This window comes from Heloderma suspectum, chromosome 3 (genome assembly GCF_057233095.1).
Source record: "Heloderma suspectum isolate Gila_16-S chromosome 3, 16-S_ref, whole genome shotgun sequence".
Taxonomy (NCBI): Eukaryota; Metazoa; Chordata; class Lepidosauria; order Squamata; family Helodermatidae; genus Heloderma; species Heloderma suspectum.
The window spans coordinates 318,190,001-318,217,648 of record NC_139460.1 but is presented as its reverse complement, the minus strand read 5'-3'; the positions used below and the strand labels follow the sequence as shown (position 1 = coordinate 318,217,648).

The following is a 27,648-nucleotide window of genomic DNA, read 5'->3' as shown; positions in this document are numbered from 1 at the left end:
TCTGATGTAAACTCAGCAGAACACAGAAGGGGTGAGGTGGGGAAGTCATTTCATAGTGTAGCGCAAATGGAGCTGCTATCCACTGTTGTGTTTATTACAGTGTTGTTCTGCTCTAATGCCCAAAGCCAACCCTCTGTGGTTGCTGCAGACTGCAATGATGTAGAAATAGAAAAAGATGCAGAGGTGGCCCTCGACTTGATCAATAAATATCGCAGGGATGGCTACATTTTCACTCTGTTGCGTATCGCCGATGCTCACGTACAACGTATGGTAAGTCCCATTGCTGTGACTGGCTCATTGGTGATGTTATCTTCAGATTCCATAGAATCATAGGGCTGGAAGGGGCATACAAGACCATAGAGTCCAACCTCCACTCAATGCAGGAAGCCTGATTCCCAGGCGGTCTCCCATCCAAGTACTAACCAGGGCTGACCTGACCCTGCTTAGCTTCTGAGATCGGATAAGATGGGGGAGGAACTGGGGGAGGAAAAGCTGCTTCATAAACTAGTATCAGTCCACTGACTTGAAATGGACTCTGTATTGGGCCACTTCCATAGAGCTGGCCTTATTTATCTTCTGCAGTCTAATTCGCCAACCACAGCTTACGTTATGTAAGGGTTTAACCACAAAATAAATCAATATATTTATTTAATACCACCAGCCAATTATATGGCTGCAGGTTTTCAGTGGGACATAATATGCCTTTATTCATTCATTCATTCATTCATTCATTCTCCCATCTGGCTGGTCACCCAGCCACTCTGGGCGATGTACAAGCATATAATAAAACAGTTTAAAACAATAAAATTCTACAATAAAAACATTTTCTAAAATACCCTAACCCAACCCAAATGCCTGCCTGAACAACCACATTTTTAATGCATGGCGGAAGCTCATTAAAGAGGGGGCATGGCGGAGTTCCCTAGGGAGGGAGTTCCACAGAGTGGGGGCCACCACAGAAAAGGCCCTCTCCCTCGTCCCCACCAGTCTAGCTGTCCTGGCTGATGGGACAGAGAGAAGGCCATCCGAGGCTGATCTTGTTAAGAGGCCTGTCTGGTGTTGCTGGAGGAGCTCCTTAAGATAGGCTGGGCCGGAACCATATAGGGTTTTAAAGGTCAAAACCAACACCTTGAATTTGGCCTGGAAAACAACTGGTAACCAGTGCAACTCCTTCAGCACTGGAGTGATGTGATCTCGCCGGCAGCTGCCTTTAATCAGGCAAGCTGACAGGGATTCTACGGCCAACCTTGGTGAAGATTTGAATGAGAGGTAGAGCTGCGTGTCATCCGCATATTGATGACACCGCACCCCAAACGTCCTGATGATAGCCCCCAGCAGCTTCACATAGATGTGAAATAGCATCGGGGAGAGGATAGAACCCTGTGGCACCCCACAAGTGAGTGGCCACGGGTCCGAAACCTCCCCTCCCAGTGCTATCCGCTGGTACCTGCCGGAGAGGATGGACCGGAACCACCGCAATACGGTGTCTCCAATGCCCAACCCCTCCAGGCGGTCCTGGAGGATACCGTGGTCAACGGTATCAAAAGCAGCTGAGAGGTCAAGGAGAACAAGAAAGGAGCATTCACCCCTATCCAGAGCCCTCCTCATATCATCCACCAAGGCGACCAAGGCCATTTCTGCCCCATGCCCAAGCCTGAAGCCCGACTGAAATGGGTCTAGATAATCGGTTTCTTCCAAGTGTGCCTTCAACTGCATCGCCACCACCCGCTCAATCACCTTGCCCAAAAATGGCAGATTCGAGACTGGGTGAAAGTTGTTCAGAACTTGGGGATCCAAGAGGGCTTCTTTAAGAGCAGTCTTATCACTGCCTCCTTGAGGGCTGATGGCATCACTCCCTCCTCAAGGGAGGCGTTCACCACTGCCCTGATCCCCTCACCCAGTATCTCTCTGCAGCCCATAATGAGCCAAGATGAGCAAGGATCAAGTAAGGAGGTGGTTGGCCTTACAGATGAAAGCACCTTGTCCACTTCATCAGGAGGAAGAAGCTGGAACCGATCCCACAAAACCAGTTTGCCACAGGCCGCCTCTTGCTCACTAACTGTATCCACAGTGCGCGGAGTAACACTCCTAATCTGATCAATTTTATCTGCAAAGTGCCTTGCCAAGGCCTCACAGGAGGCCTTAGAATGCTCCAGCGGTTCCGGAGCCACTGGACTGACCAGGCTCTGGACCACTGGGAATAGCCTCCTGGGACAGCACTCTGCAGACGCGATAGAGGCAGCATAATATTCCTTTTTTGCTGCCTTCACTGCCACGTGATAGGCTGAAGATACAGCTCTAGCCCGTGTCTGATCGTCTTTGGAGCGAAACTTCCACCACCGGCACTCTAGCCATCTCACCTCCTGTTTCAGAGCTCGTAACTGCTGATTGAATCATGGTGCAGTCCGAGCCCTGTTTAGGGGGAGAGGGCGTTTCGGAGCCACCCGATCTAATGCCCCAGTGATTGCGGCATTCCACCCACCCACCAGGGTCTCGACCTTTAAATATTGTGATGAATTTCAAAGGAATAATATTAATTATTAGCATGCCAAATTAAATCATTTTATACCTTTTCCCCTCCACAAATCCTACATCATCCAAGAGCACTTGTAACTGGTAATGCTGGGGTGGGAAAATTACTAAGTATACATAGGGCATTCTCCATGGTGGTGTACAACTCCAGACTCAGCCATGCCAGGGTGAGTCCAGAGGCATCTTATTTTCATTGTTCTGGTGCAAAGTTGCAAACATTTTGATTCTCTTGTGTGACTTAGATGGTTTTAATTTCTGCACTGTCATTTTCTGTTTCACGTTATTGCTACTTTTCACTGCTGGGGTTCATCATTCCCTCTATTTTCAATGGTTGGGCTGGGAGTGTGTTTTTGGGAGCCAAAATGGCACCACCCACCCACAAGACGGAAATATCTTTTTTCTCTTTTTTTCAGTACCTATGACAGCTACATAGTCTCTGAGGCATTTTGTTTTCTCAAAAGCTCTGAAATTGTTAATTTTTCCCACTAATATCAAACTCAGCTGGTAAGTGCCAAAAGGACTGTAGCCAGAATGAGGCCGCTGAGAAACAAGAGGAAGGTGTCAGCATGCTTGGGGAAAACCTAAGGTGGCCACTTACACATCAGCAAAAAAGAGGACACAGATCTGTTTTAGAATTTTTGGGGAAAACCTAAGGTGTCTACTTACACATCACAGAAACCCCAAACTTGCAAAAATACAAAAAAAAAAAAACCTTAATGGGGCAGAGATTATACACACACACACACACACACACAAAACAGCCATATGAGGGTGCTGGGTGACCAAAGAACGATGACTGATTGTTGGGGGGGGGGGATGAGAAACCAAGAGCTTCTTCATATGGAGCTTTTATCTTGTTATTGAGTTTGGCTACTCATGGAAGTTTGTGGGTCCTTTAAATGATGTCATCAACCTCCAGGGCGTCTCCCGCACTAAATGACCTTTTTACCATTTTTTAAAAGATCCGAGATCATGAGCTATCAAATTACAGCGTTTGAGTTCCGCTTGAGTTCCCTTGTGAAAAGAGGAAAAGCTGCAATGAGAGGCGCTAAACCACAGTGCCATCTAGTGGCTGTATAATGAAACATATGGAAGTCTCAGATGGGGAGGGAAGAAGGGGGGAAAGCAGGGGAGGAAGCACGTGTAAAGGGAATCCGTGGTGATCCTGCATTTAAAACGGAAGCAGAAAGCCCTGTTTTAAATGTAGGATTTCAGGCTGGTGTAGAGATGCTCCAAGGCAGGGGATGGGGAATAGAATGAAGTAGCTGGAATCTTGAAAAGCGGCACTCCCCATAGAGGCTGGTAGCTCCAATGTCAGTGGGTTGGGAATGTGCTCTGATTCACCACCCCACTGACATCAGAGCCACCAGCCTCCATTGGTCCATATTGCAACCTTTTATTGCAAGTCTCCCTTGTTGTAATAACACTTGAGTGTTCATGGCAAAGACATGATCAATACATTTTATAAAGAAATAAATACATGTTCATTTTTTGCAAGCACATTTCAGTAGGGATGGGCGGATTACTTACCCCGTTCCGGTCCGGGGCATCCGTGGTGGTGGGGAGGCGTTCTCTCCCTCCCCCGAGAATCCTCCCTGGCCGGTCTGTGTTGTCTGCGGAGCCGCCAGCCAGGGCCACCTGCAGCCGGACTTCCGTCCGCTGCCGGGTTGCGGCCGCAAATGGCGTCTGGCATAGCGGGCGCCATTTGCTTCCCTGCGTTAGGCATGATAGGCTACATATATATTTACGTAGCCTATCATGGCAAAGAGCAGGGACGCAAATGGTGGCTGCTACACCATTTGCGTCCCTGCTGTTTTCGTGATAGGCTACGTAAATATACACATAGCCTATAACAGCTAACACAGGGACGCAAATGGCATAGTGGCCGCTATTTGCGTCCCTTTGTTAGCCATGATAGGCTACATATATATTTACGTAGCCTATCACGGCAAAGAGTAGCGACACAAATGGCATAATGTCCCTGCGTTAGCCATGATAGGCTACGTATATATTTACATAGCCTATCATGAAAACAGCAGGGACGCAAATGGCACAGTGGGCGCCATTTGCGTCCCTGCATTAGCCATGATAGGCTACGTAAATACTTACGTAGCCTATCACGGCTAAAGTAGGGAGGCAAATGGCGGCCGCAGACTGGGGCAGCGGACGGACCGGACCGGCCGACACCAGGTAGAGTCTGTCCCAGGAAAATTTCGCAGGGTGGCGCGGGGGAGTGCTCCATTCCGCCATGGACTCCGGGAGAAGTCTCATTGGAGTCTGTGGCAGAATTCTCTAACATCCCTACATTTGAGCGGGAAGAATTTCTTTGGCATTTCTGCTCCTCGGATTCCTTTCTCATTTTGTACAGGGTTTTTTGAGGGTGTACTAAAAACTGGTGATGTTATCTGGTGGGGACACTTTCACGAGACCATTCTGTGACATGCTGACAGGGGTTGCCTTTACACTAAAGAAAACTCCCGCACTTCTCCCGTTGTGGAGCCTTTCCGCATTTATTGCGGGCTCCCAGACAGCAACCGCATGATTGCCGAGACAAGAAGATTTTAGTTTTCAAGATTCCATAGAATTCAATGAAATGGCGCCATCTAGTGGCTCTTTTAATCACGTAACATTCCGAGTTAAAAAAGATAGTTCATTAGTTCCGGATCTTTTTGAGATGGAATAACCAGGAAATGCCTCTGGATGTGCCCTGGAGGTTGATAACATCATGAAAACGACCCGCAAACTTCCGTGAGTGAGCAATCACAAATAAAAGCTCCCTGTGAAGGAGCCCAAGAAGTTCCTATTCATGCATGCCTTTTATTTGTGGGGAAGCAGCCACCAGCACAGCATGAATTGGTGCTGCTCAAACATGCTTGCAAAAATTCTAATTTACTAGAAGCCTGAGTCCAAATAATTTGTTAGTTCGTTCAAAGCATACATAGAGTTGGGCTCCCCAATTGACAGCCTTTTTGCCATCACAGCCTTAAAAGGGTCAACTGTAAAGAAATTCATTTGGAAGAGTAATGGAGTGCCAAAGACCACATCATGATTAGAAGATCAAGGATTCTGTTATACACATCAAATAATACTGTAGGTAATGGAGGTGGATAATGCTGTTAATAATTTATTAACTTTTTAATAAGTCTGGATATGCCTGTTGCTGGGAGAAAGAACAAAAGTCTGACATTTTAATGTTTGCTCTTTTTTTCAATACCTATGACAGCTACATAGTCTCCGAGGCATTTTGTTTTCTCAAAAGCTCTGAAATTGTTAATTTTTCCCACTAATATCAAACTCAGCTGGTAAGTGCCAACAGGACTGTAGCTAGAATGAGGCCACTGAGAAACAAGAGAAAGGTGTCAGCATGCTTGGGGGAAACCTAAGGCGGCCACTTACACATCAGCGAAAAAGAGGACACAGACCTGTGTAGAATTTTTAAATGCAACTTTGTAGGTATAATTTAGAAATAAGTATACAATGTTAAGTAGAAAGATAATATATCTCACCATAGTGGGGAAGGCTGTGACCCCTGCCAGGTGACCTGTGTGCTTGCTCAGTCTACTGTCCATGTGCTGGGGATGGGCAACTTCAAGGCCCATGCACTGCTCTCCCTTCTGATGGGTCTTCATCTTTAAGATGGACTTGACTGGACAGCCCTTCAAAGAGAGGGCACCTTGGAAGAGAGGACTGTCCTCAGAAAAGTAGAGCACATGGCCACGCTAGGAAGTACCAAGATCTGCAGAAGTACAAAGCAATCTTTAAAGAACAAAAACCCAAGGGCCGTGGCCATAGGGCATGGTACCAGGGCCCCAGTCCAGGATGGCCCCCAAATGGCCCCCTTGAAGGCGGCCATGACTCCTCCTCCTCCTAGCCCAGCCCCACTGGCTAATGGAAGCATCATGGCGGGAGGGGTTGCACATCATTTGAAAAGAACTCCATCGCTCTCCCCCCACCTCCGCTTTAAGTTTTGAGTAGGAGTGATCTGAACCAATAGATAAAACTTTTATAAAAACGTAGCCAACGAGTGATGTAAAGACTGCCCCCGTCAGTGCTCCTGGGCCCTCACTGGACACATCCCTCCAAAGTCAATGTCTGATTAGTTGAGATTGCTGCTGCTCAAAACCTGAGTAGGAGGTTCTTTTCAAACGGTGCACCGTGAGACCTGCAGCTGTTCCCAGCCAGCTGCCATGGCGCTTCCCTTTGCCAGCAGGGCTGGGATAAGAAGTGAAGGAGCCACCAACAGGTAAAAACAAAACGGAAAAAGGCTGGCTGGCTGGCTGGCTGGCTGCGGCAGGCTCTCCAGGCTCCATTAGGTCCTTTTAAACTGGAGGTGCCAGGCATGAACCTGGGACTTTCTGCATGTAAAGCATGTGTTGTATCTCTGAGGTATGGTTCCTCCTCTCAACAAAATGTAACATGCAGTTGTTGTAAAAGTATCCCTCAGTGACATGTTTTAAAAGTAAAATTTGAATATCTTTGAAATCCCCCCCAAAAAAATATTTGAATGTGAATTCTGAAATTTTGCAAAATTTTAATGTTGTTGGGTTTTTTTCATTTCAGTTCTAGCATAAAGTTGTCATTACCATTGCCATTTCATCACAGCAGCATCAGGCAAGAATGGTTGGATTGCACAGAACTAAGATGAAAGGACTGGATGCTGGAAATTGGGCTAGACTGTAGAAAAACTGCTTAGTATTTAAACAAATCTGCCTGTTCCTTCAGCAAAAACATCTTCTATGGCAGGGATGCGGAACCTCCATCCCATGGGCCTAATGTGGCCCACGGGATTCTGAGTCTGGCCCATAGAGCTTCCTTGGGTTCCTCCAGTGGGCGGGGTTTAGCCTCCAAGTCCCTCTTCCTGGAGGAATCCCTGCTATTGCCTCTGCACAAAGGCAGGGCCTCAGCCAGTGCTGAGAGGAGCAGCGGGTTCTCCCAGCACCAGCTGGAGAAAGGCCACACCCACTGTCATTATCTTGCCCACTGAGGGCCCAGCGGGGGGCAATTTGGCTCCCACCCATTTGTTGTTCTGCACCCCTGTTCTACAGAAACCTAATTGCATTTGTTGCCTTTCTCTCCACCATCACCCCTTTCAGAGCAATGCATCCATCGTGTACGTAACTCTGGATGTGCTGGAGACGGAATGCCCTGTATTATCCAGGAAACACTGGTCATCTTGTGGACACCGGCAGTTCTACCGCAATACGGCAAGTAACAGCATCTCTGTTCCTTCCAGTCACAGATACCATTGACGCTCTCCTCCTATGAGGAAAGTGGTGCTTTTGAAACTCAGGGCCAAACTACGCCATGATGTTAATGCATCTTTGCGTCATTAGATGCCTATATGGCAGGGGTGCAAAAAAGTGCAGGCTCCAGGACGCCTCCCAAGCCCTATATGGCAGTATCCAGATCCCCAACATTTGCAGCTGCTGAAAAAAAATTGTGTGGGGGAGAAAAAACACTCTGGGATCAGTTTCTAGAGCATCCTACAAAGCAATGTTTGAAAGTTCCTGCCTACTTTCTGGGACACTCCAGGAAAGAGTTTCCTGCTCCATGTCACAAACCACAGAGCCTGTTCCTAGAGTATTTTTCCTCTTTTGTAGCCATTACATTGAGGGGGAGGGGGGGCTTCAGTACCTTGATGCTGTTGCTGCAAGACCAAGATCTGATGCTGCTGGGGTGAGTGTGAGTGAGAAAAGTGTGTGAGTAGGGGGGCGGGGTGAGAGAGAGAGAGACAGAGAGACAGAGAGAGTTGTATGTGAGTGCATGTATATAGAACTGGTTAGGAACTGTATTATATTTAGCAGTATATAAATATCACAAATAAACTAGATAGATAGATATAATCTTGCAAATAATAAATAAATATGTGTGGCTACCACCCCAGCAGACAGCCAATGTGGCCCTCAGGACTAAACAGATTGTGCACCCTTGCAATATGGGTTTCCCATCTACCCAAGCCAATACCAGCTTCAGTAGAGGGATTTTCCTCTGGATTAGGAAGGAGTTACATTTCCCACCCCACCCTGCACACCTTCTCTCAGTTCATTAACTATCACTTCCCGCAGCTGATGCAATTTGAATTTTAAAAAAAAAAATCCAGGTTAGATGCAAAGACCCATTTAATACATTTAACATCACATGTAGTTTGGCCCTTCAGATGCAGTAGCAATCAGAGCAGGCAACTTTTTACATACAGCACATGCTTCTTGGGTTACCTGTGTGCTCCTATCGGAGCTGGCACATCCCTGGTCAGTAATCACGTCCCAACCCAGAGATCTGAGAGCACAGAAATGTTCCCTCCTCCACCCATCCTACTAACCTGCAGTGTGCTGCTGCAACAATATTTTATTTTATTTTTCAACAATAAATACTTACAGTTGCTGCAGTAGTAAAAAGGAAAGGTTCCTCCTGTGCAAGCACCGGGTCATTACTGACCCCTAGAGGGACGCCGCTTGCGCTAGCGTTTTTGTGGCAGACTATAGCGGGGTGGTTTGCCATTGCCTTCCCCAGTCATGACTACCTTTCCCCCTAGCAAGCTGGGTCCTCATTTTACCGACCTCGGAAGGATGGAAGGCTGAGTCGACCTGAGCCGGCTACCTGGGACCCAGCTTCTGCTGGGATCAAACTCAGGTCGTGGGGAGAGCTTTGGTTGCTATACAGCCGCCTACCACTCTGCGCCACACGAGGCTCTGCTGCAGTAGTAAACCAGCACCCAAATATTATCCACTGGAAAAAGTACCTTCCTGGATTGTGTGTGTGTGTGTGTGTGTGTGCACACCTTTCAAAGTAAAACTTGTTTCTTTTCTCTTTTTTTGTCCTTTTTTTTTTTGGTCTTCTCCAGGACTTTGGGCAGTGTAAAGCTGTCATATCTGTAGACCGATTTTTCAAGAGAGAGAAGCTGTACGGATACAACTGCACTGTGAGCCCAGGTATTTGCATCTTGTAAATGAAGCAGTGAAGTGGTGGATAACTCAGAGAGAATACAAATGTAGGTTAAAATCACTGGGCTCTTGCAGCTTACACACTACATGGTCATCAGATGTACAAACTTCTTTCCCAGACTATTCTCAGGGGAAAGCTGTTCTGGCCGTTTCCAGCAGATGCTCCCTGGAGGCTTTGATGACTGGTGTGTGTGTGTGTGTGTGTGTGTTATGCCACAAAGCTCCTTCCTAGAACAGTTTTCCCACTTTAAAGCTTTTTAAAACAACAACAGTTAGCACTAGGTTTTCTCTTAAATGTATAAATGCACAATTTTTAAAAGCTAAGCACGCAATCCAGCTGAAGCACGGGGGAAAGGGCAATGCTGGAGAGAATCAGGGATGCAGAGACAGGTACAGGTGGAGGGAAGTGAGGCTCATCCCCTGGGACAAAAAGGGGCTGCTCTTACATGAGACGTTCTATACGTCAGCCTTCTCCAACCTGGTGCCCCCCAATGTGTTGGATAACACCCATTATCCGCAACCAGTGTGGATGTTGGGAGTTGTTATTTAATACATCCGGAGGGCACCAGGTTGGGTAAAGCTGCTATCAACCTTTCTAAACCCAAGATGCACCTTGAACACCAGCCTGCAACTTCAGACCCAGCTGTCAGCCATTTTGTATTTTATTTTCACCTTCACCATCTTTCTAGCTGTTCTCCTGTCTCTCTCCCCACACTCCCCTTCTTTGCCCAAAGTTGGTTGTAGCACTGCTGCTACAATCTAAGAACATAAGAGCATAAGAAGAGCCCTGCTGGATCAGACCAAGGGTCCATCTAGTCCAGCATTCTGTTCACACAGTGGCCAACCAGCTGTCGAACAGGAACCCACAAGCAGGGCATGAGCGCAACAGCACCCTCCCACCTATGTTCCCCAGCAACTAAAGTACATCGACTAACTCCCTCTGGTACTGGAGACAGGACATAGCCATCAGGACTAGTAGCCATTGATAGGCTTTTCCTCCAGGAATTTGTCCAATGCCCTTTGAAAGCCATCCAAACTGGTGGCCATCACTACATCCTGCAGTAGTGAATTCCATAGTTTAACTCTGCGCTGTGTGAAGAAGTGCTTCCTTTTATCTGTTCTGAATCTCCCACCAATCAGCTTCATGGGACCCCGGGTTCTAGTATTTTGAGAGAGGGAGAAAAATGTCTCCCTATCCACTTTCTCCGCACCATGCGGAGATCTCTATCATGTCTCCTCCTACCCTCCTTTTTTCCAAGCTAAACAATCCCAGCTGTTGTAACCTTCTCTCAAGAATTTGTATATATTTCTATGGTGCCATTAATGTGCATGGCACTCATGCCTTGTCGGGGTTCAGTGCAGAAGTTGTCGATGGGGTGAACCCTTAGGAGGGCCCACTGCATACCCTGAATGCTCTCTACAGCCCCACAGGGTGTTGAAGTCAAAGGATTTTATTTAAAGCAGGCAAAAGGATATCTAGAAGAATATACAATACCAAGCAAGCTGTCCTCAATCAGTTGTCGGGAGCCCCAGGGAACAACAAGGAGGAGACCCCAGTCTGCGGCCAATATGCAGCATCTTCCCAGTCAGGTCTGCATCGAAGCTCCTCTTGGGCAGAAGCACCAGGCTTTTTTATACCTTAATCTCTTGACTGCTACGTGCCACCTAGGGCAGCACCTCAATTAATCACACCTGTTGTGCTTAAGTCTCATGATGATGTATTTCATGGCAGTACCACTCAAAAGATTAGCCAAAGTGAGTGGACAGTAGCCAGATGGTACCCTCTCGCATTCCAACGCTGCACCATCCAGCTCCATTGTTTATGACATCCTCCCGCATTCCAAGGCTGTACCATCCCCACCTGCAACCGACTTTGGAGAATAAATTCCATAAATTTCAAGCCAAGGGCCTTAAGGAGGCCTAAGTTTTAAGGTCTTCTAGGAGACATGGGAATAGAAGGAACAACTGTGGCACACCATTCCTATCTCCTCTATATACAATAGTCTTCCGGTGGTTTTCCTCTACACCAACGCAGCTACATCAGCGTCCCAAGGCATTGTGGGGGAATTAAAATGGGGGATGCCAGCAGTAGGCCTTGCCAGGTAGACCAGCTGTTCCACGGTTGCTATGCCTTTCTGCCTCAAGGGAAGGGGAGGGAAGGGAAGGGGGCTCACCTGGGGGGATGTATTAACGACCACAAGAGGCCCACCAAGCAGTGGGCACCAAGGCCCCCACCAAACCTGGCACTGGTCCTAATGGTGTTTGCCTGCCCTGAGGAGTTTACTTCAACATGGGGGAAACAGCAGAGGAAGGGGAGAGAAGGGCAGACCGGCTTCAACAGGCAAAGACAGGTAAACAGGAAGGTTGTGACCCATTTATGTGTTGCAACTCCCCAGTGGAAAGCCAATTCTTTTGGTCATGTAATAATTCTTTCTGACACACAGTACAATGAATTAAGAATGAGCCATATGTAAAGGTTACTGCTGGAGCTGCAACCTCTTCAGCCAAGAGGCATAACCCTCTCCTTCCTCCTTAGCATTTCTATAGCAATTTCTGATCAATCAAAGCACTTCATATGTATTATATGAATAAGCCTCACAACAACCCTATAAATAAGGTCATCCCAACAATGCAGGGGGGTTGGAGGGGGCAGGGCAGAAAGACTCAGACTGAGAGAACAGTGATTCACCTAAGGTCATCCAGTGACCCAGGGGCACAGGTGGGATTTGAACAACCAGCTTCCTCCCTAAACCAATGACCAGTCACAAGGATGCCGAGAGCCACTTCAGCTCGTTGCGATCCCATGGTCCTGGCAAGGCAGGGAGGTAGGATGTGAATCGTGCCGTGGGGGTCCAGTGGACTGGGTCTTTCCCATGCCATCGACACTGATTTTGTGGGTTAGGCTCTTGCAATTAGCTCTGTGCATTGGGTCATGTTATCCACACATGTGCATGGAGCCACACTGCGGACAGTTTCATCTGCACATCATACTAAGCCAGCAGTGGGGAACATCAGGCCCAGGATTCAGATCTGGCCCTCCTGGTGTCCAGATCTGGCCCTCTGGGGCTCCCCACGGGGTCTTGCCTCCACCCCCTTCCCCCCAACCAGCAAGCTTTTGGTTGTTTCCTGGCTCTGGTGCCATTTTTCCCTCTCAATCTAAAACATTAAAATGCCTCTTCGGAGGCTCAGTTACTGGGCAGTAAGAGCCTTAAGCTAAAATATGTTGACATTTTGTCCCCGCCCCTTTCCCTTGGCCCCACCCACCACAGGAATGCAGTCCCCAGTGCTTATCCAAACTAGAATTCAGCCCTTGGGCAGCTTCCACTTTTGCTTTTGTTAAAGCACAGCTTCCAATTTCATGCAAAACAGGAATCGTGGTTTAACACAACTTCTGTTCAGTTTAAACAAAAGCCAGTCTCAGAATCAAGGGAAGTAAGCTCTAGAGGTCCTCCTCCTGGCCATGCATGCACACACACACACTGGGGTTGGGGGACACATACATCTGCTTCAGGGTCACTGGGGAAGGGAGGAGACCCCTTCTCCCTGTCCCAGGGACTCTGGCATGGTCCCTGCTTTACCACTACCATTGCCAGCAGAAGTAAATCAGTGATCCTGGGTGCTTCAGGGTCACTGGGATGGGGGGGAGGCTGCAGCCTCCTCTCTGCCCCGGTCACCCCATCTGCTGTGGTTTCTAGCCAAGGAGTCCACTGCTTATTTCTCTATCATCAGAGGGAAGGGAATTCTGGCAGGCCGCCAAAAATTGCTTGGTGGGCTGCATGCAGCCTGGGGCACATTTTTTGCACCCCTACACTAATCCATGGTTTAGGGTGACATAACAACATGGGCAATAAGTCTGTTGACTTGAGGTGATGACATCCATAAGTGTGTGTACCCTACCCCCTCCCAAATCCAAATTCTGCAACAAGAAACACCACAAATCGCAATCAGATTAAACAATGCATATTTCATTAGGCAGCATCACTGCTTTAAAGAATCACCAACAAGAGTTAACATCAAATCAAAAGTTTGAGAACAAGATCCGGTGGTCGTGGTTGTGTGTGTGTTGTTTTAGAACTTCAGCATTTTGGGGTCAAGACTTTGAAATGTTGCTGGACTTTGGAATTGTTTGTCCCAGCTCCAGTTTGCACAAATATAATCCAGGGCAATGAGGGTTACAGTGCTGATGACTGCGCACTTTTCACAGTTCCACCACAATTATATGAGTGCAAGCACTGTCCAGTAAGAGTAACAGTCTTAGAAGATGGCGAAGAGTACGCAGACAAAGCCAGCAGGATCTTGGAGAGATACCATCAGGAGAGCAATGAAACACGCGATTTCAAGGTGGAGAAAGTCCAAAAAGTCTTTAGTGCGGTATGTATCAATGTGCCCTTAATCTCTGATCTCATAAAAATGATTTTTGAGGACTTCTTGGGAGCACAGAATGCCCGGGGCCTCATTTGCAAGTTACCAGTGATCACCCAGTTACCTCCAGTCAGGCTTAACATCACACAGTTAATATGATATGGGATAACCTTCCCTAGTGCTCTCCAGCTTTGTTCAGGGCTGGATCAAGGCCATGATTTCATTCATTTCATTTCATTCATTATATTCCTATACCGCCCCATAGCCGAAGCTCTCTGGGTGGTTCACAAAAATTTAAAACCATTCAAATACATTATATAAAATATAAACACTTTTCACATAATGACATAAAACAAATAACACAAACAACAACAACATATACCTAAAACAATTGTCAGGGTGGAAACTGAGCCGATAGAACCCCAGAGCAGTTCTGATTCTGAGGAGGATCAGCAATCCGTGGGAGAGGAGCCAGCTCATCCCTCACAGGCACAGCAGCTGGCAGAGATTCCTCCTGCTGGCATTCCTGGGAGAGATAGTGACCCTGGCAGCGAGAGAGTGCGGGAGGGGGGCTTGCTAGACGCTCGACGCAGACGCAGGGAGTGACGAGCGATGGAGGGCGCAGAAAGGAGGCGTAGTGCCCGTTTGGCACGCAAGCAAAGGCCGCCTCCCGTGGACCCAAGGGAAAGAGGGAGGATCTCTCCCTAGCCCTTAAGTTCAGGGTCTTCAAGTGATTCTCCTTCAAATGGGGATCAACTGCCTACCCAGAGCATAGGCCACTCTGCTGTTCATTGCTTAGTCGCTGGTGATTAGCATCTGAAAGAGTCATTAAGTTGTAAAAGGATTAAAGCCTTGAAAAGAATCCTTTCGTCTGTGTCTTGAGTTGGCTATTGGAGTGTACTGAAAGAGGCCGCTAGGGCGCTCCTGACAACAATGATGGGTCCAGAGGCTAGCCATCTGTAGTGGGGGGGAGCTACTCTTCCCCCAATACTGAACTCACACATTACATTTATGCACATGCGCACACATACACAGTCAACAATGTACAATTATAATGCAAAAACTTTTTTCGCTTCATGTTTCAGCGTAAATCATCTTCCATGCTTTCCTGGAAGCAAAAGGCTAATCCATCTTCCATGGTAGAGAATTCAAATACAAACACAACCTTCTTCTTTTACACCATACAGCACACAGACACCAAAAACATAAAAACACGCTGAAGCGTGCTCTCTCTCACACATACGCACATGCACTCATAGACTGACTCAACTGCCTTATTCAGACACAACAGCTGAACAAGACACACACATACACAGCCAGCACTGGCCCATGACATTTTGCTGCCTGAGGAGAACCAGCAAATGCCTCCCATTTCTCATTGGATCATCTGGGCCAGTCACTACCTCTCAGCCTAACCTACCTCACAGGATTGTTGTGAGGGTAAAAATTGGGAGATCTTTAGTTCCTGGAGGAAAGGCAAAATGTAAAGATAATAGAGTATATAATTCTATACTAGAAAAACATAATTATCTTACACTATGTTCATAATAAGCCTCTCTACCATGTAAAATGGCCATCTGTGCATTGCATTACTGTGTGCACTCGTTGACGTACACGTGCAGCAGAGACAAGATGCATCCAGTACTCCACTTGGAAACATCTTATAGATGCCCTGGTTAGGGAGCCTGAAGACGGACACCAACTCTTATAACTCATATTAAACATTAATTTTTTTGAAGAACATTCTCTTGCTTCTCATATGCCCCACCCACATGAATGAACATCAACCCAAATATACTTTATTAACAGCAAAAACAAAACAAAAAGGTCTTGCGGTACCTTAAAGACTAACAAATGCATTCTTGCATATGCTTTCATGGGACTGTAGCCCACTTTATCAGATGCATGGAGTATTATGTGGGTTTTCAGCTATATATATATATATATATATATATATATATATAATATATACCATATATTATATACCATATATATATATATGGTAGATATGGTGCAGGGGGAGAGGACTGTAAAAAGTGCAGAAATTAAATGCAGAAAATATTTAATGAAGGAAATGAAGGCAATTGTCCTTCTTTTCATTAAATACGCACAGCCGCCACCACCTGAACTGTGTTTCCCTAAAAAGAAAGGAAGAAAGAAAAACTACTAGCAGACTATAACAACTCTGAACTACACGGCAGTGATGTCATTCACTACTCTCCCTGCCAGCAATGTGGGTATAACAAGCAGTGCTAATAACCCATGGTCAGCAACAGCCCCACCCCACCCCACCCCACCCCTACCCCCAATAAGGGTATAATGACAGACTTTATTTATGTTGGTGGGTGTTTTTTAATGGTTACCAATGCAGCCAAAAAAAAAGGTGGTGGGGGTTTTTTTTGCATGAAATAAGACCTGACCCACAAGGAACATGAACTCTTGTTATTCCTGCTACCTACTATTTGAGGCCAGGTATGGTACTGCCCAATCAGAGCTACACTAAAATTCTGGATTTCCAAATTGTTTTCTATGGGCAGTAATCACTATTCTGTGAGGGTAAACCAAAGGGGAGGGGGCTCAAAATGAACCTGGAAGTCCCTTCTGCAGGCAAGTCTTCATTCTTTACTTACCACTATGGCCAATTGTCGATCATAGCTGTGACTTCACTCATTGGCTAAATACGTTGAAAGGTGGTAGCAGGCTAATTTCTCACAAAAAAGATTGGAAAAAACAATTGTCCATTTCTCACAAAGTGATTGAAATGTACCAGAACATTTTGCCTTATATCTCAGTTCTACAAGGGCTAGAGACTGTTTTTATTTGAAAGCTCTAAAGGTGTTGGGCTGGGGGCTGCAGCCCCCTTAGTCCTGTGGTCAACCCAGCTATGGTTGTGTCATCCCCTGCCAGCACAGCTATTAGGGTGGGTTGCAGGCTGCAGACAGAGGCCTTGAGGCCTTAGTGTGCTCCTAGTGACATCATCGGGAGCATACAGGGGTCCACCACTCACAATTCACCTGGGGAGGGGGGAAACGCTCCAGTAGATGTCTGCTGAATTAGCTCTTAAAAATGAATTCTGAATTAGATAGGGGGGAGCACCCATCAGTAGATGCCACAATTTTTCCTGCATGGGCCAGCAGCAGCACCTGGGATCCACGGGCAGGTGCCAAGGACCCAACGTCCTGGCAGGGCCCACTGCCGACACCTGCCCTTGTGGCTGCATCTAGCTACCATTTTAATTTCCCACAATGCCTCCAATGCAGTATCACTCTGGGGCACTGTGGGAAATTAAAATGGCAGCTCCCAGCTACCCGGTCTGTTTGGAGCATGCTGCTACTGCCCAACATTGCTGCCAGGTAAGCTCACGAGGTCCCTCCAACAGAGAGGGGGTCCACCAGAGGGTATTTTGCCCGGAGCCCCCAGAAAGATGGAGCTGCCCCTGTTTACTGGTCCCATTGCTCCTGTGCTTTTATCAGCTGCCTGGTATGTGAAAAATTAAACTGGTGAAGCTTTCCCGATAGATAGATAGATAGATAGATAGATAGATAGACAGACAGACAGACAGACAGACAGACAGATGGAAATTTGAAAATAATTACTATGGTTTAAATAGAAATACAGTACGCCTTGCCATAGTGGGGAAGACTGTGACCAGGTGACTTGTGTGCTTGCTCAGTCTGCTGTCCAGGTGCAACTTCAAGGGCCCTTCTCTCCCGTCTTATGGTTCTTTATCTTGAATCTAGACTTGGACTGGATAACCCTTCAAACACAGGACTGTCCCCTGTAAAGTAAGACACGCGGCCACCCTAAAAGCTTTCATCTACATTTTCTGTGTATCAGGAAGCTTTTGAAGGCACAGCATGGTTGACAAGTATATTCCCAGGGTTTGTTGGAGGAAACCATTTTAGTTCAGCTGGTTACATTTGCCATGTACACATCGTTGGGAGGCTCGGGGGATGGCAACAAGTCAGAGGGCCTTCTTGGTGGTGTCCCCCCCCCCCGCCCTTGTGGAATGATCTCTCCAGTGAGACCCTCCTGGCACCATCATTGTTATCTTTGGGGCGGCAGGTGAAGACTTTTGTCCAGTCTCAGGCATCTGACAGCATATGATGGGGCTTTCTAAGGTTTGTTGGTTGTTTTATTGGGTCCTGGTATTTTATTGTAAATTGTTTTTAGCTGTTTCCAATCGTTTTTAAATGTTTGTATGTTAACAGTTTTATATAATGTTTTATCATGTTGTATTTCAGGGGTTTGTTTTTTGTGAACTGTCCAGATAGCTCTGGCTGTTGGATTGTACAGAAATGTAATAAATGAATAAAATGAATGAATTGCCAAATCTTTTAATTGCCTTTGCTAATTCTCTTGATTCTCATGTGTGGTCTGTCCTATGCAGGTAGCTGATCGTACTGTATATATCATTGAATTTACCATAAAGGAGGCCACCTGCCCCACAACCACTCCTCCAACAGATGTGTCAGAATGCGAATTTCTACCTGACAGATACGCGGTAAGGAGAGAGCTAAAGGGGTCTAATGAATATGGAATTAGGGGGCAAAACTACCAGTGCATTGCAGAGAGCAAACTCTCATGCAGTTGAACCGTAATTAATAATTGGATTAAAAACAGAATTTAAGAAGTTTTGTGTGTTCCAAGGCTACAAAGATGTGTTCCAAGGCTACAAAGATAGATTTGCCTGCCCTTACTCCCAAAGTGGTTAGAGTCACATAGTACGCTAGAGCTGGAAGGAATCTTGGAGGTCATCTAGTCCAGCCTCCTGCCCAATGCAGCATCTGCAATACAGGATGCAAATACTGCATCCCTGACAGGTGGCAGTCTGCTTCAATAACTTCAATTTTTTTAAAAGATCCGCATGAAAATTCACACATACATTTTACATGCATTTCCTCTCAACTCCTTTCTAAATCCTTTTTTCTTTTGATACATACATTTTTAAAATAGATTTTGATACTTTATTAAGCTGAGAACCGTGTCAAAACTTTCAGGAAGTGCAAAAGCACTTGGATAACTAAGATCACTCCATACAAATTAGTCCGGGTATAGATCAGGTCACTTTAAATCGGAATCCACAAAGATGGAATTCCTCAACTGTCCCTAGGTAATTGGGCCCAATCTACACGGCTGATTTCATGTGGAGCGAGAGCACATCAGGGTCATTCATGACAGGTGACGTTATTGCCAATCCGCAGCAACACCAGCCCACAGCTTCCCTCTGGAAAAGGCGCATTTTTGGAAAGTTCTTTCAGTGCATCTTTTTTCCTTAAACGTGCCTCCATGCAGTTCCTCTGCAGTGTGCCTTGTCCCTCCACATTAAATCCTGGGTGTGCCTGTTTCTGTGACCTTGTCAAGGGGTGGGGCCGCCCCCTTTCCTCCCCCTATTCCCTCTTTGTCCTCATTTGCAGTAGGGCTGCTTTCCCATTCACAATATCTAGCCTCTTTTTCCCATTCACAGTATCAAAGTATTGAAACAGTATTGTTTCAAGCATCTACAATAGCACAGTAGCTGCTTTCCCCATTCACTGTCTGTAGCCTGTATTTCCCATTCAGAATAGCGCAGTAGTGCTGTTTCAAGCATTTACAATAACATAGTAGTTGCTTCACCCATTTAGATTATGTAGCCTGTTTTTCGCATTCACAATAGTGCAGTATCTTTTAATCTTTCACAATATCCCAATTGTGGATGAGAGCAGAGAGGTGTGGGGAAAACTATAAGGGCTTAATTCAGCACTTCCAGTAAACTTCCCTGAGCAGGGGAGTGTTGACAGGGGCGGGGAACAAGCCTCTCTCATTCGCTGAGCAGCACCTATGGGGTTGATGACATTCAGTTCTACTCTGCCCACCCAACCCTGAAGTATGTGCTGTGTGACCCATAAAAGTAGGTTTTTAGGTAGTGTATACTCTGCTTTTCTTTCTTTGTGTGCCCCTGACAGACCAAAGCAATTTCATGAAAATCCAGATATAACCAGAAAGCGCTTCTCATTCCATTTCCACATAGATGGAGCCTTGGTTATAAACTGTAAAAAGAACAGTCTGTGACAATTCAGTTAAAGCAGGAGTTCAGATCCTTTCTTCCAGAGGGCTGGTTTCCAGTTCGGAGAAGCTCTTGGGGGCCGCATTCCAGTACTGGGTGGGTCCCAAGCCAAAAGATGTGGGGGCAAAATACAAAAAAAACCCATCATATTTTAGCTTAAAGCTGTTACTGCCAGTTCAACCTTTTAGAATGGAGCATGGGCAGGGCGGGCCTCTGCACAAAAACCCGAGAAACCACCAAATGATCGGAAGTCAGGAAAAAGGGTATGGAGCCGGGGAAGGGGGCATGGCCATCTAGGGAACAACACCCCTGATTTAAAACTTAAATGTAAGAAAAATAAGCACAGTAACCATTCATGACAACAGCATTAATTGGTGTTAACACAATCATCCTTTGCTTGCTACGTTCAGTAACAACTGTAGTGGGCAGTGGTGCAGCAAGGTAATTTTAGACCCTGGAGTAGGAGTGCACGAAAGCCACTTACCTGGTCTCGCAGCTTTTCGCGGTGGGGGGGAGGCGCTTCGCTGCTCTCCCCCCGAAGTTCAGGCTGGGGGGGGAGGCTTCCTGCCTCGCCTAGCCGAAATTCAGGCTGGGGGGGAGGCTTCCCGCCTTGCCTGGCTGAAATTCAGGCTGGGGAGGAGGCGCCTCGCCTCGCCCGGCCGCAAAATAAAAAGTAAAAAAAACAACACGCCCCCGTGATAGGCTACGTGATGATTAACGTAGCCTATCACAGGCGACTTAAAAAAAAAAAGCGCGTACGCAAATGGCGGCCCCCATAGGGAGCCGCCATTCGCGTTCCTTATTTGGTCGCTGTAGTCTACGTAAATCTTTACGTAGACTACGGCGAAAATAAGGGCAACGCAAATAGCGTTGCCCTTATTTTCGCCGTAGTCTACATAAAGATTTACGTAGACTACAGCAACCAAATAAGGAACGGGAATGGCGGCTCCCTATGGGGGCCGCCATTATCCGTACGCGTTGTTTTTTTTTTAAAGTCACCCGTGATAGGCTACGTGACGATTTACGTAGCCTATCACGGCTGACTTTGCAAATCTAGCCGTGATAGGCTACGTTAATCGTCACGTAGCCTATCACGGGGGCGTATTGTTGTTTTTTTTACTTTTATTGGAATGGTGGCGGCGGCAGCCGGTCGAAAGATCGGCTGCCGCCCCCGCCCCTGACGAAGACCCGACGAACCGCCACCGGGACCCGCCGCCGGGAGGGACATTCGGGAAAGGTAAGTCCCGTCCCGGGGGAGGGGGGCGGGGGGGTGCAGAGAATTTCTCCCTGAAATTTCTTCGGGGGGCCAAACACGTTGGTGCTCGGCCCCCCGAAGTTTCGGGGAGAAATTCTCCGCCAACCCTACCTGGAGTCCTAGGGATGTACGAATCCCTTACCTGGCTCTGCGCAGGGACATCCGTGGCGGAGGGGTGGCGCTCTGTCCCTCCCCCTGGAATCCTCCCTGGCCGGCTCCGCAGAGCCGCTGGCCGGGGCTGCCTGCAGCCGGACTTCCGGCCACAGCCAGGCTGCCGTGGGCGCAAATGGCGGCCGTTGTAGCGGCCACCATTTGCATCCTTGCAAGCAGCCGTGATAGGCTATGTAAGTATTTACATAGCCTATCACGGCAAAAAGCAGGGACGCAAATGGCGGCCGCTACGTCATTTGCGCCCCTGCTCTTTGCTGTGATAGGCTACGTAAATACTTACGTAGCCTATCATGGCTGCGTGCAAAGACGCAAATGGTGGCCGCAGCAGCCCGGCCATGGCCAGCTGGGAAACAAGTCGCCGCTGCCAAAGCCGCTGCCGCATCTGCCCCAGGTAAGTTCCGTCGCGGGGTAATTTCGCAGGGGGGGGCGGGAAGCCGTTCCGCCACAGATTCCGGGGGGGCAGATTCTAATGAATCCAGCCTCACTGGAATCCGTGGCGGAATTCTCTGACATCCTTAGGACATCCCTACCCTGGACTTGATGGTCTTTAATGGGGCCTTTAGTCAGCCATGCGTATTACTTCAGCACAAAACTAACATTTCTCTTCCCACCCCCCACCCCTGCACCACCAGTTATCCCATGCATTACAACTGCTTCTATATTCCTGATATATTAGAGCAAAAACCAAGAACTATTTGCCAACCCTGATTTAAAAAAAAACAATACTCTGAATATGCGCAGTTTCACATTTTAAACTCCTCTAAATGATAGCGCCATCATGAGTACAGGAATAAAATGGAGGTTGCTTCTGCTGGCCTGATGCTAACACATATATTTGGGAGTAAACACCATTTTGTTATAGAAAAGGATACTATATTTTTAAGGTAAAATAATGAAATAATCATCTGTAATCATGCACATGCTTGGCCGGGTGCCCTACAGTGAGCAGCATCAGCCTGAGTGGACCCTAGCATGTCCATGATGACAAGGTGCCAATATGGGTCAATATGTTTGCCCCTGTACTGATCACCTGCCACTCTCTGGGTGGTTATTTGATTGGGTGGGAGGGGCTGGGCTGTAGAGCCCTGGACTGGTAGTGGGTCAGGAAACCATCGTCTCAGTTCAAGCCCAAATGGATAGAATCAAACATCTTGATAAGTTCTCATTCAGCTGTTTCACACCGGAATCTCCCTTTAAAGTTCTATACAAGCATAGGTTGCCAAATAGTTCTAGTATACCTTGAACCAAAAGAACAAACATCCAAGCATATAATAGGCACAATAGAGCCTTCAGCAATGTGTGATGGTGTCAGTGGGTCCCCTTAGTCTATGCTCCTTGGTATGAGTATTGGGGTGTTACAAGCATGTCTTTTTTTCATATGTTAAACATTAGAAGGTATGATGTTGCCTAAGTAGGGCCATATTTACATGATGGACATGCATTCTCAACATGCTCATGTCTCAGTGAGTACGCTTAGTTGTTACTGCTTATGCTCTAGGGCCGCATTCTGGCATTAAAGCCCTATATGGTTTGGGCTGAGAATACCTGAGGGATCACCTCCTCCTGTACCAACCTGCCCATTCCCTAAGATTAGAAGCAGAGGTCTGACTCTGTGTCCCAACTAGAGTGGAGGCATGATTGATGGTGACGATAGGTTCTTCTCAGTGGCTGCACCAATATTATGGAATTCCTTGTCCTATGAAGTGTGAATAGTCTCTACTCTGACGTCCTTTTGCTGGGTGGTGAAGACATTTATATTATGGCAGGCTTTTGGCTGATGCTTTATTTAAAGCTATGTTTTGCCTGTGGTCTCTGTCTTCATATTTTTACTCAGTTGTTATAGTTTGTTTGTATTTTTATTGAATGTATTGTTTTATATTGTATCATGGTTTTACAGTTATTGCATCATGGCTTTATATGGTATCAGGGTTTCTCATGGAGCATAAGGCTGTCAATGCCTACTAGTCATGATAGCAAAATATTAGCTACAGTATTGGAGGTAATATGCCTCTGTTTACCAGTTGCTGGGGAACATGAGCGGTGCTATTGCACTCATGATCTGCATGTGGACTTCCCATTGGGGCATCTGGTTGGCCACTGTGCAAACAGAATTTGTAACCTGCTGTGAGTGGTGCTTAGGTACTAGAAAGGCAGAGAGTAGAAATCTCCAGACAGACAGACAGACAGAAATCAAGTTCTAGGGTTCAGTCCACAAGTTCCCAATGTGATTTCTGGCCCAGATTAAGCCATGCTTGCCTTATCCTTATCCTTTCCCAGGCACACTGTGGGTCAGGCCCCACTGATGGGGCCTTGAGGACCAAATTTGTATCACTGAAAACCAGTGCTCTGGACTGGTGGCTGCAGAAGGGATCCCAAGAGACAGGAGGAAAAGAAAGTGGGAAGGCAGCAATTGCTGGGAGAGAAAGCTCGATGCGTTTTTAACACTTTTTCCTTCTTCCAGGGCACAATAAATACAAACAAATATTTTATTTATTTATTGCATTTATATCCCACCTTTTTTCCTCTTGCAAAGAACCCAAGGCGGCTTACATTATCATACTCCTCCTCTCCATTTTATCCTCACAACAACAACCCTGTGAGGTCAGTTGGGCGGAGAGTCTGTGACTGACCCAAAGTCACCCAGGGAGCTTCCATGGCTGAGTGGGGACTAGAACCTGGATCTCCCAGTTCCCAGTCCAACACTCGAACCAAGTGTTCGAACCAAGAACCAACACTCGAACTATTAACTTCATTAAGTTAATGAAGCTTAAGCATAAAAGCTAGGACTTGCTGTTCCCGCTTCCCCAGGGGAGTATCTGCAGCATCCAGTCTTGGACCACAGGGGCACAAATAGATGTTGTTGTTGCCTTTTTCTCTGTAGTACATGGGATTCTGTACAGGAAAAGTAGTTAAAGACACAAATGACCCCAATGGCGTTGAAGTAGAGGCATGTGAAATCTACGGTATTCGCGTAAGTGGACAATTTAATCCTATTGTTGCAATGTTTCTGCTACCATATGGGAAAGTATGTGCATTATAGGCAAGGATGTTAGTGGACAGCATGGAAATGAATCGCAGAATACCAAATGCTCTCCTCAGTTTTGAGAATGGTTTGCCAAGTGGCCTGAAAAACAGACATCCAAGAAAAACCAATGTTATCCCCGCCTCGACCACCTCCAGTGCCACTTCGGCACTTGAAAAAATAGAGAAGAAGAAATAAAATATAAGGTTATAAGCGAAGCCATATTATGACGATTGCATCAGAGATGTTCTGGTATAAACAAAGCACAGCAACCCATCCAACCAGCCAGCGTAACTTTAATTGGTACTCCAGTTACTGCAGTGGAACGTCTGATCCTCTTGACTAAGCCGGTGTGGTGGCACAGAATGTTTGTATGTGAACGTTGCAGCTGCCCAGGGAACCGTAGGGTGGCCATTTACGAACTGGCAAAAAAGCAGAAATGCATCCCCAAGAGATGACACAAATTTGCATATGCTCTTTGATATGTATAGATGCAAATTTAGAACTAATCATTATAATTTAAAATGAAATACAGTACATCTCACCATGGTGCAGAAGACTGTGACCAGGAGACCTGTGTGCCTACTTGTTTAGTTTGGTGTCCAGGTGCTAACTATTGATGGGTAACAATTCTGATGGTTTTCTATCTTTAAACTGGAATTGGGCAGGGCAGCCCTTCAAACAGAGGGCACCTTCCAACAGAACATGGTCCTCCGGCAGCCCTTCAAATAGAGGACTGTCCCTGTAAAAGAGGACACACGGCCACCCTAGGGAGTAGACTATCTTGTATTAACAGATGAAGGGCACAGTCCTATGGGATGCACCCTGGGTACTTGTAAGCCTCCGAACTCGGAGGTTTGCAAGTATCCAATGCAGAGAAGGAGATGCCCGTGCCTCTTGCTCTGCATTTTAGCTAGACGAGCAATTTCTCCTGCCTAACGGAGATTTTGGGGAGCGGAAAGGAAGGAGGCTGAGGACAGCTGGAGATACCTCGTAGCCCCAAGTCCCCAGTCTCCTCCCCGCCCCTGGGAACGCCTCCTTTTCCCCATCTCTGCACTCCATTTTGCAAGCGAGGAGAGGTAGCCAGCACAGTTCTCTCTGCGCCTGCTACAAGGGGAAGGGGGGTGCAGTTTCCTGGTTCTGAGCTCAGAGCCCTACCTACTAGCTTGGAGCCAGGAAACTGAACAATCTCATGTCACCCCAGACACTATCTGGGGGACACAGAATTGCTTCCTAAAGGTATTATCCTGTCGATGTTTTTATTTTTTATTCTAATAGACCAATGTGGCTGCAACCAGTCTATAAATAGAGTAATTCATTTTAAAGCTTTGTTGGTGTTGTTAGTCTATTTCATTGCAGAATAATGAATTATCTCCCCTTACAGCCAGCCAGTATGGTGTTTGAACTAGATATTAATTCACATGTTTTGAGCCAGTAAATCAGCCTTCCCCAACCTGATGCCCTCCAGATGTTAGGGATGACAACTCCCATCAGCCTCAGCCAGCATGGCCTATGGTCAGGAATGCTGGGAGTTTGAGTCCAACTCCAAAACATCTGGAGGCCACCAATTGGGGAAGGCTGCTTTAAATACTACCAGCAGCGCTGGTTCCCACTGTCCCTGTGATCAATGTCCCTGATTATGATGGTGCTTTGTCCCTCCTATCAGTTGTCCCTCCTTTCTGCTTATGCACAAGGCATTCTGGGACTGGTAGTTCTTGAGAGAGCATGTCACATAGGGAAGCACAAATCTCTCTGTCTCAAATTACAAGTCCTAGTTTAACTGCACATGCACCCACTCCCTGTTCTAGAGAAGGGTCTGGGGCACAGCTCAGAGTATTGCTTGTTTTATTCTAATACTGCTTCTGATTGGCTCCAGCAAATCTCACAAGATCGGCACAGTAGGTACATAGATACAGGCAAATATAATAATGGGGTTGTAACCTGGGCAGGCTACGGTAAAGTGTACCATCCTCCTGATACCTGGGCTCTGCCAGCACCAATCAACATCTGAAATGTGTGGCACTGGCATGGATCAGAATCGTAGGGAGAGTGGTGCACAAGCCCCACAAGCGGCGGCATGGAGAGAACATCCCAGGAATGCTGTTTCAAGCCAACGCCATATGGTGACTGTAATAGCAGACCACAATTCAAGGACTGAGAGGTACTGCCATAAAGATTTTGGTTGGATACATTCACAGGTGCAATAAAGATGGATCCCCTGTGAAGGACTTCTGACTAATTCAGTTTTCCTTTGTTTCCAATTCTCACGCATGTTTCATGCACATTTCAATGGTGGATGTGTCCCGTTGATTTGCTCACGGAAAGTATGGCAGGTTTCCCTTCCACCATGACCGTCACTTCCACCATGATTCAGGAAAACGCCATCATCATTGCAACGTGTCTGGGGATGGATGCAGATATCCACCACCTGGTCCATCACACAGGCATCATCATCACCATCAGCATCCTCAGCACCACATCCATCATGGCTGCGGGCACAATCATAGGCATAGACATGGCCATGGTTATAGATATCCACCACCTCCTGACCATTCTCGCCATGGTCTTACAGGGCTCATAGGCCACCACAATTCCTCTGAACAGGACGAAAAAGAATATCCTGACTTTCCTTCTCCTGCGGGACCTCATAACCCTCTTCCACCCCCTGGTGGCCCACAACTTCTTCCTTCTAGTAAACATCCCCTGCCTACTGTTGGGCCTCCAACTCCCCCACCTCCTCACAGCCCGCATAGTCTCCCTCCTCCCCCTCCCGATGGGCCCCGTGATCATCCATCACTTCGACGGGTTCACAAACATGGCTGCTGTCAGGGCTACCATCATGGCCGCAGGTGTAACAACACCTCAAATGAAAGAGAAGGTGGAGGCTCCTCAGAAAAGCATGATTCATTCAGAGACCGCCATTCTTTCCATGACATCAAAGTTGATTCGATCTATCGTATTCCAGTTTTGGGTCAACATGATGTCCTTCAAGCTCCTGGTGCAAATTTCCTGTACCATCCAGACGGTCCACATGGAAGGCACAAGGAGCCCACTTTGCCTGGCAGACACGTACACAAGAAACCAGTAGCTCAGCCATTTCCTGAAGTTTTCTCAGGATCAAAGTCATGTCCAGGGAAGCCTAAATATGAGCCGCCACCAGGCCTTTTGTCTTTATATCCATCACAGTCCATTACAGAGTGAAATGCATTTCCTTTAAATGAAAATGTCTGTAATGCCTAAACATGTAACTCTGTTGACTTTGGTCACGTGGTATATTCCCATGAGGTGTCACCTAGAAAAATAAAATATCTATATACAG

General features: G+C 46.9%; 1 protein-coding gene across 2 annotated transcripts; it reads left to right on the top strand.

Moving 5' to 3' along the window:
- LOC146351601 (histidine-rich glycoprotein-like) lies at positions 1 to 27,648 on the top strand. Of its 2 annotated transcripts, none has more exons than XM_084847624.1 (7): positions 1 to 270; positions 7,626 to 7,736; positions 9,374 to 9,461; positions 13,678 to 13,844; positions 18,226 to 18,339; positions 24,189 to 24,278; positions 26,655 to 27,648. In XM_084847624.1, exons 1-7 carry the CDS (start codon positions 67 to 69, stop codon positions 27,528 to 27,530), a joined length of 1,650 nt encoding a protein of 549 aa, XP_084703750.1. In that variant the 5' UTR covers positions 1 to 66; the 3' UTR covers positions 27,531 to 27,648. The 2 variants fall into 2 exon arrangements, with proteins under 2 accessions (XP_084703750.1, XP_084703751.1); XM_084847625.1 differs by having other exon boundaries at positions 24 to 270; positions 27,295 to 27,648.

What these genes read in the sequence shown, in the direction of transcription:
- LOC146351601 (XM_084847624.1), top strand. Translation starts at nt 67, where the DNA reads ATGGAGCTGCTATCCACTGTTGTGTTTATTACAGTGTTGTTCTGCTCT. An exon ending in ATGCTCACGTACAACGTATG is followed by an intron (nt 271 to 7,625) that starts GTAAGTCCCATT and finishes CACCCCTTTCAG; the next exon opens with AGCAATGCATCCATCGTGTA. An exon ending in GTGAAATCTACGGTATTCGC is followed by an intron (nt 24,279 to 26,654) that starts GTAAGTGGACAA and finishes GCTCACGGAAAG; the next exon opens with TATGGCAGGTTTCCCTTCCA.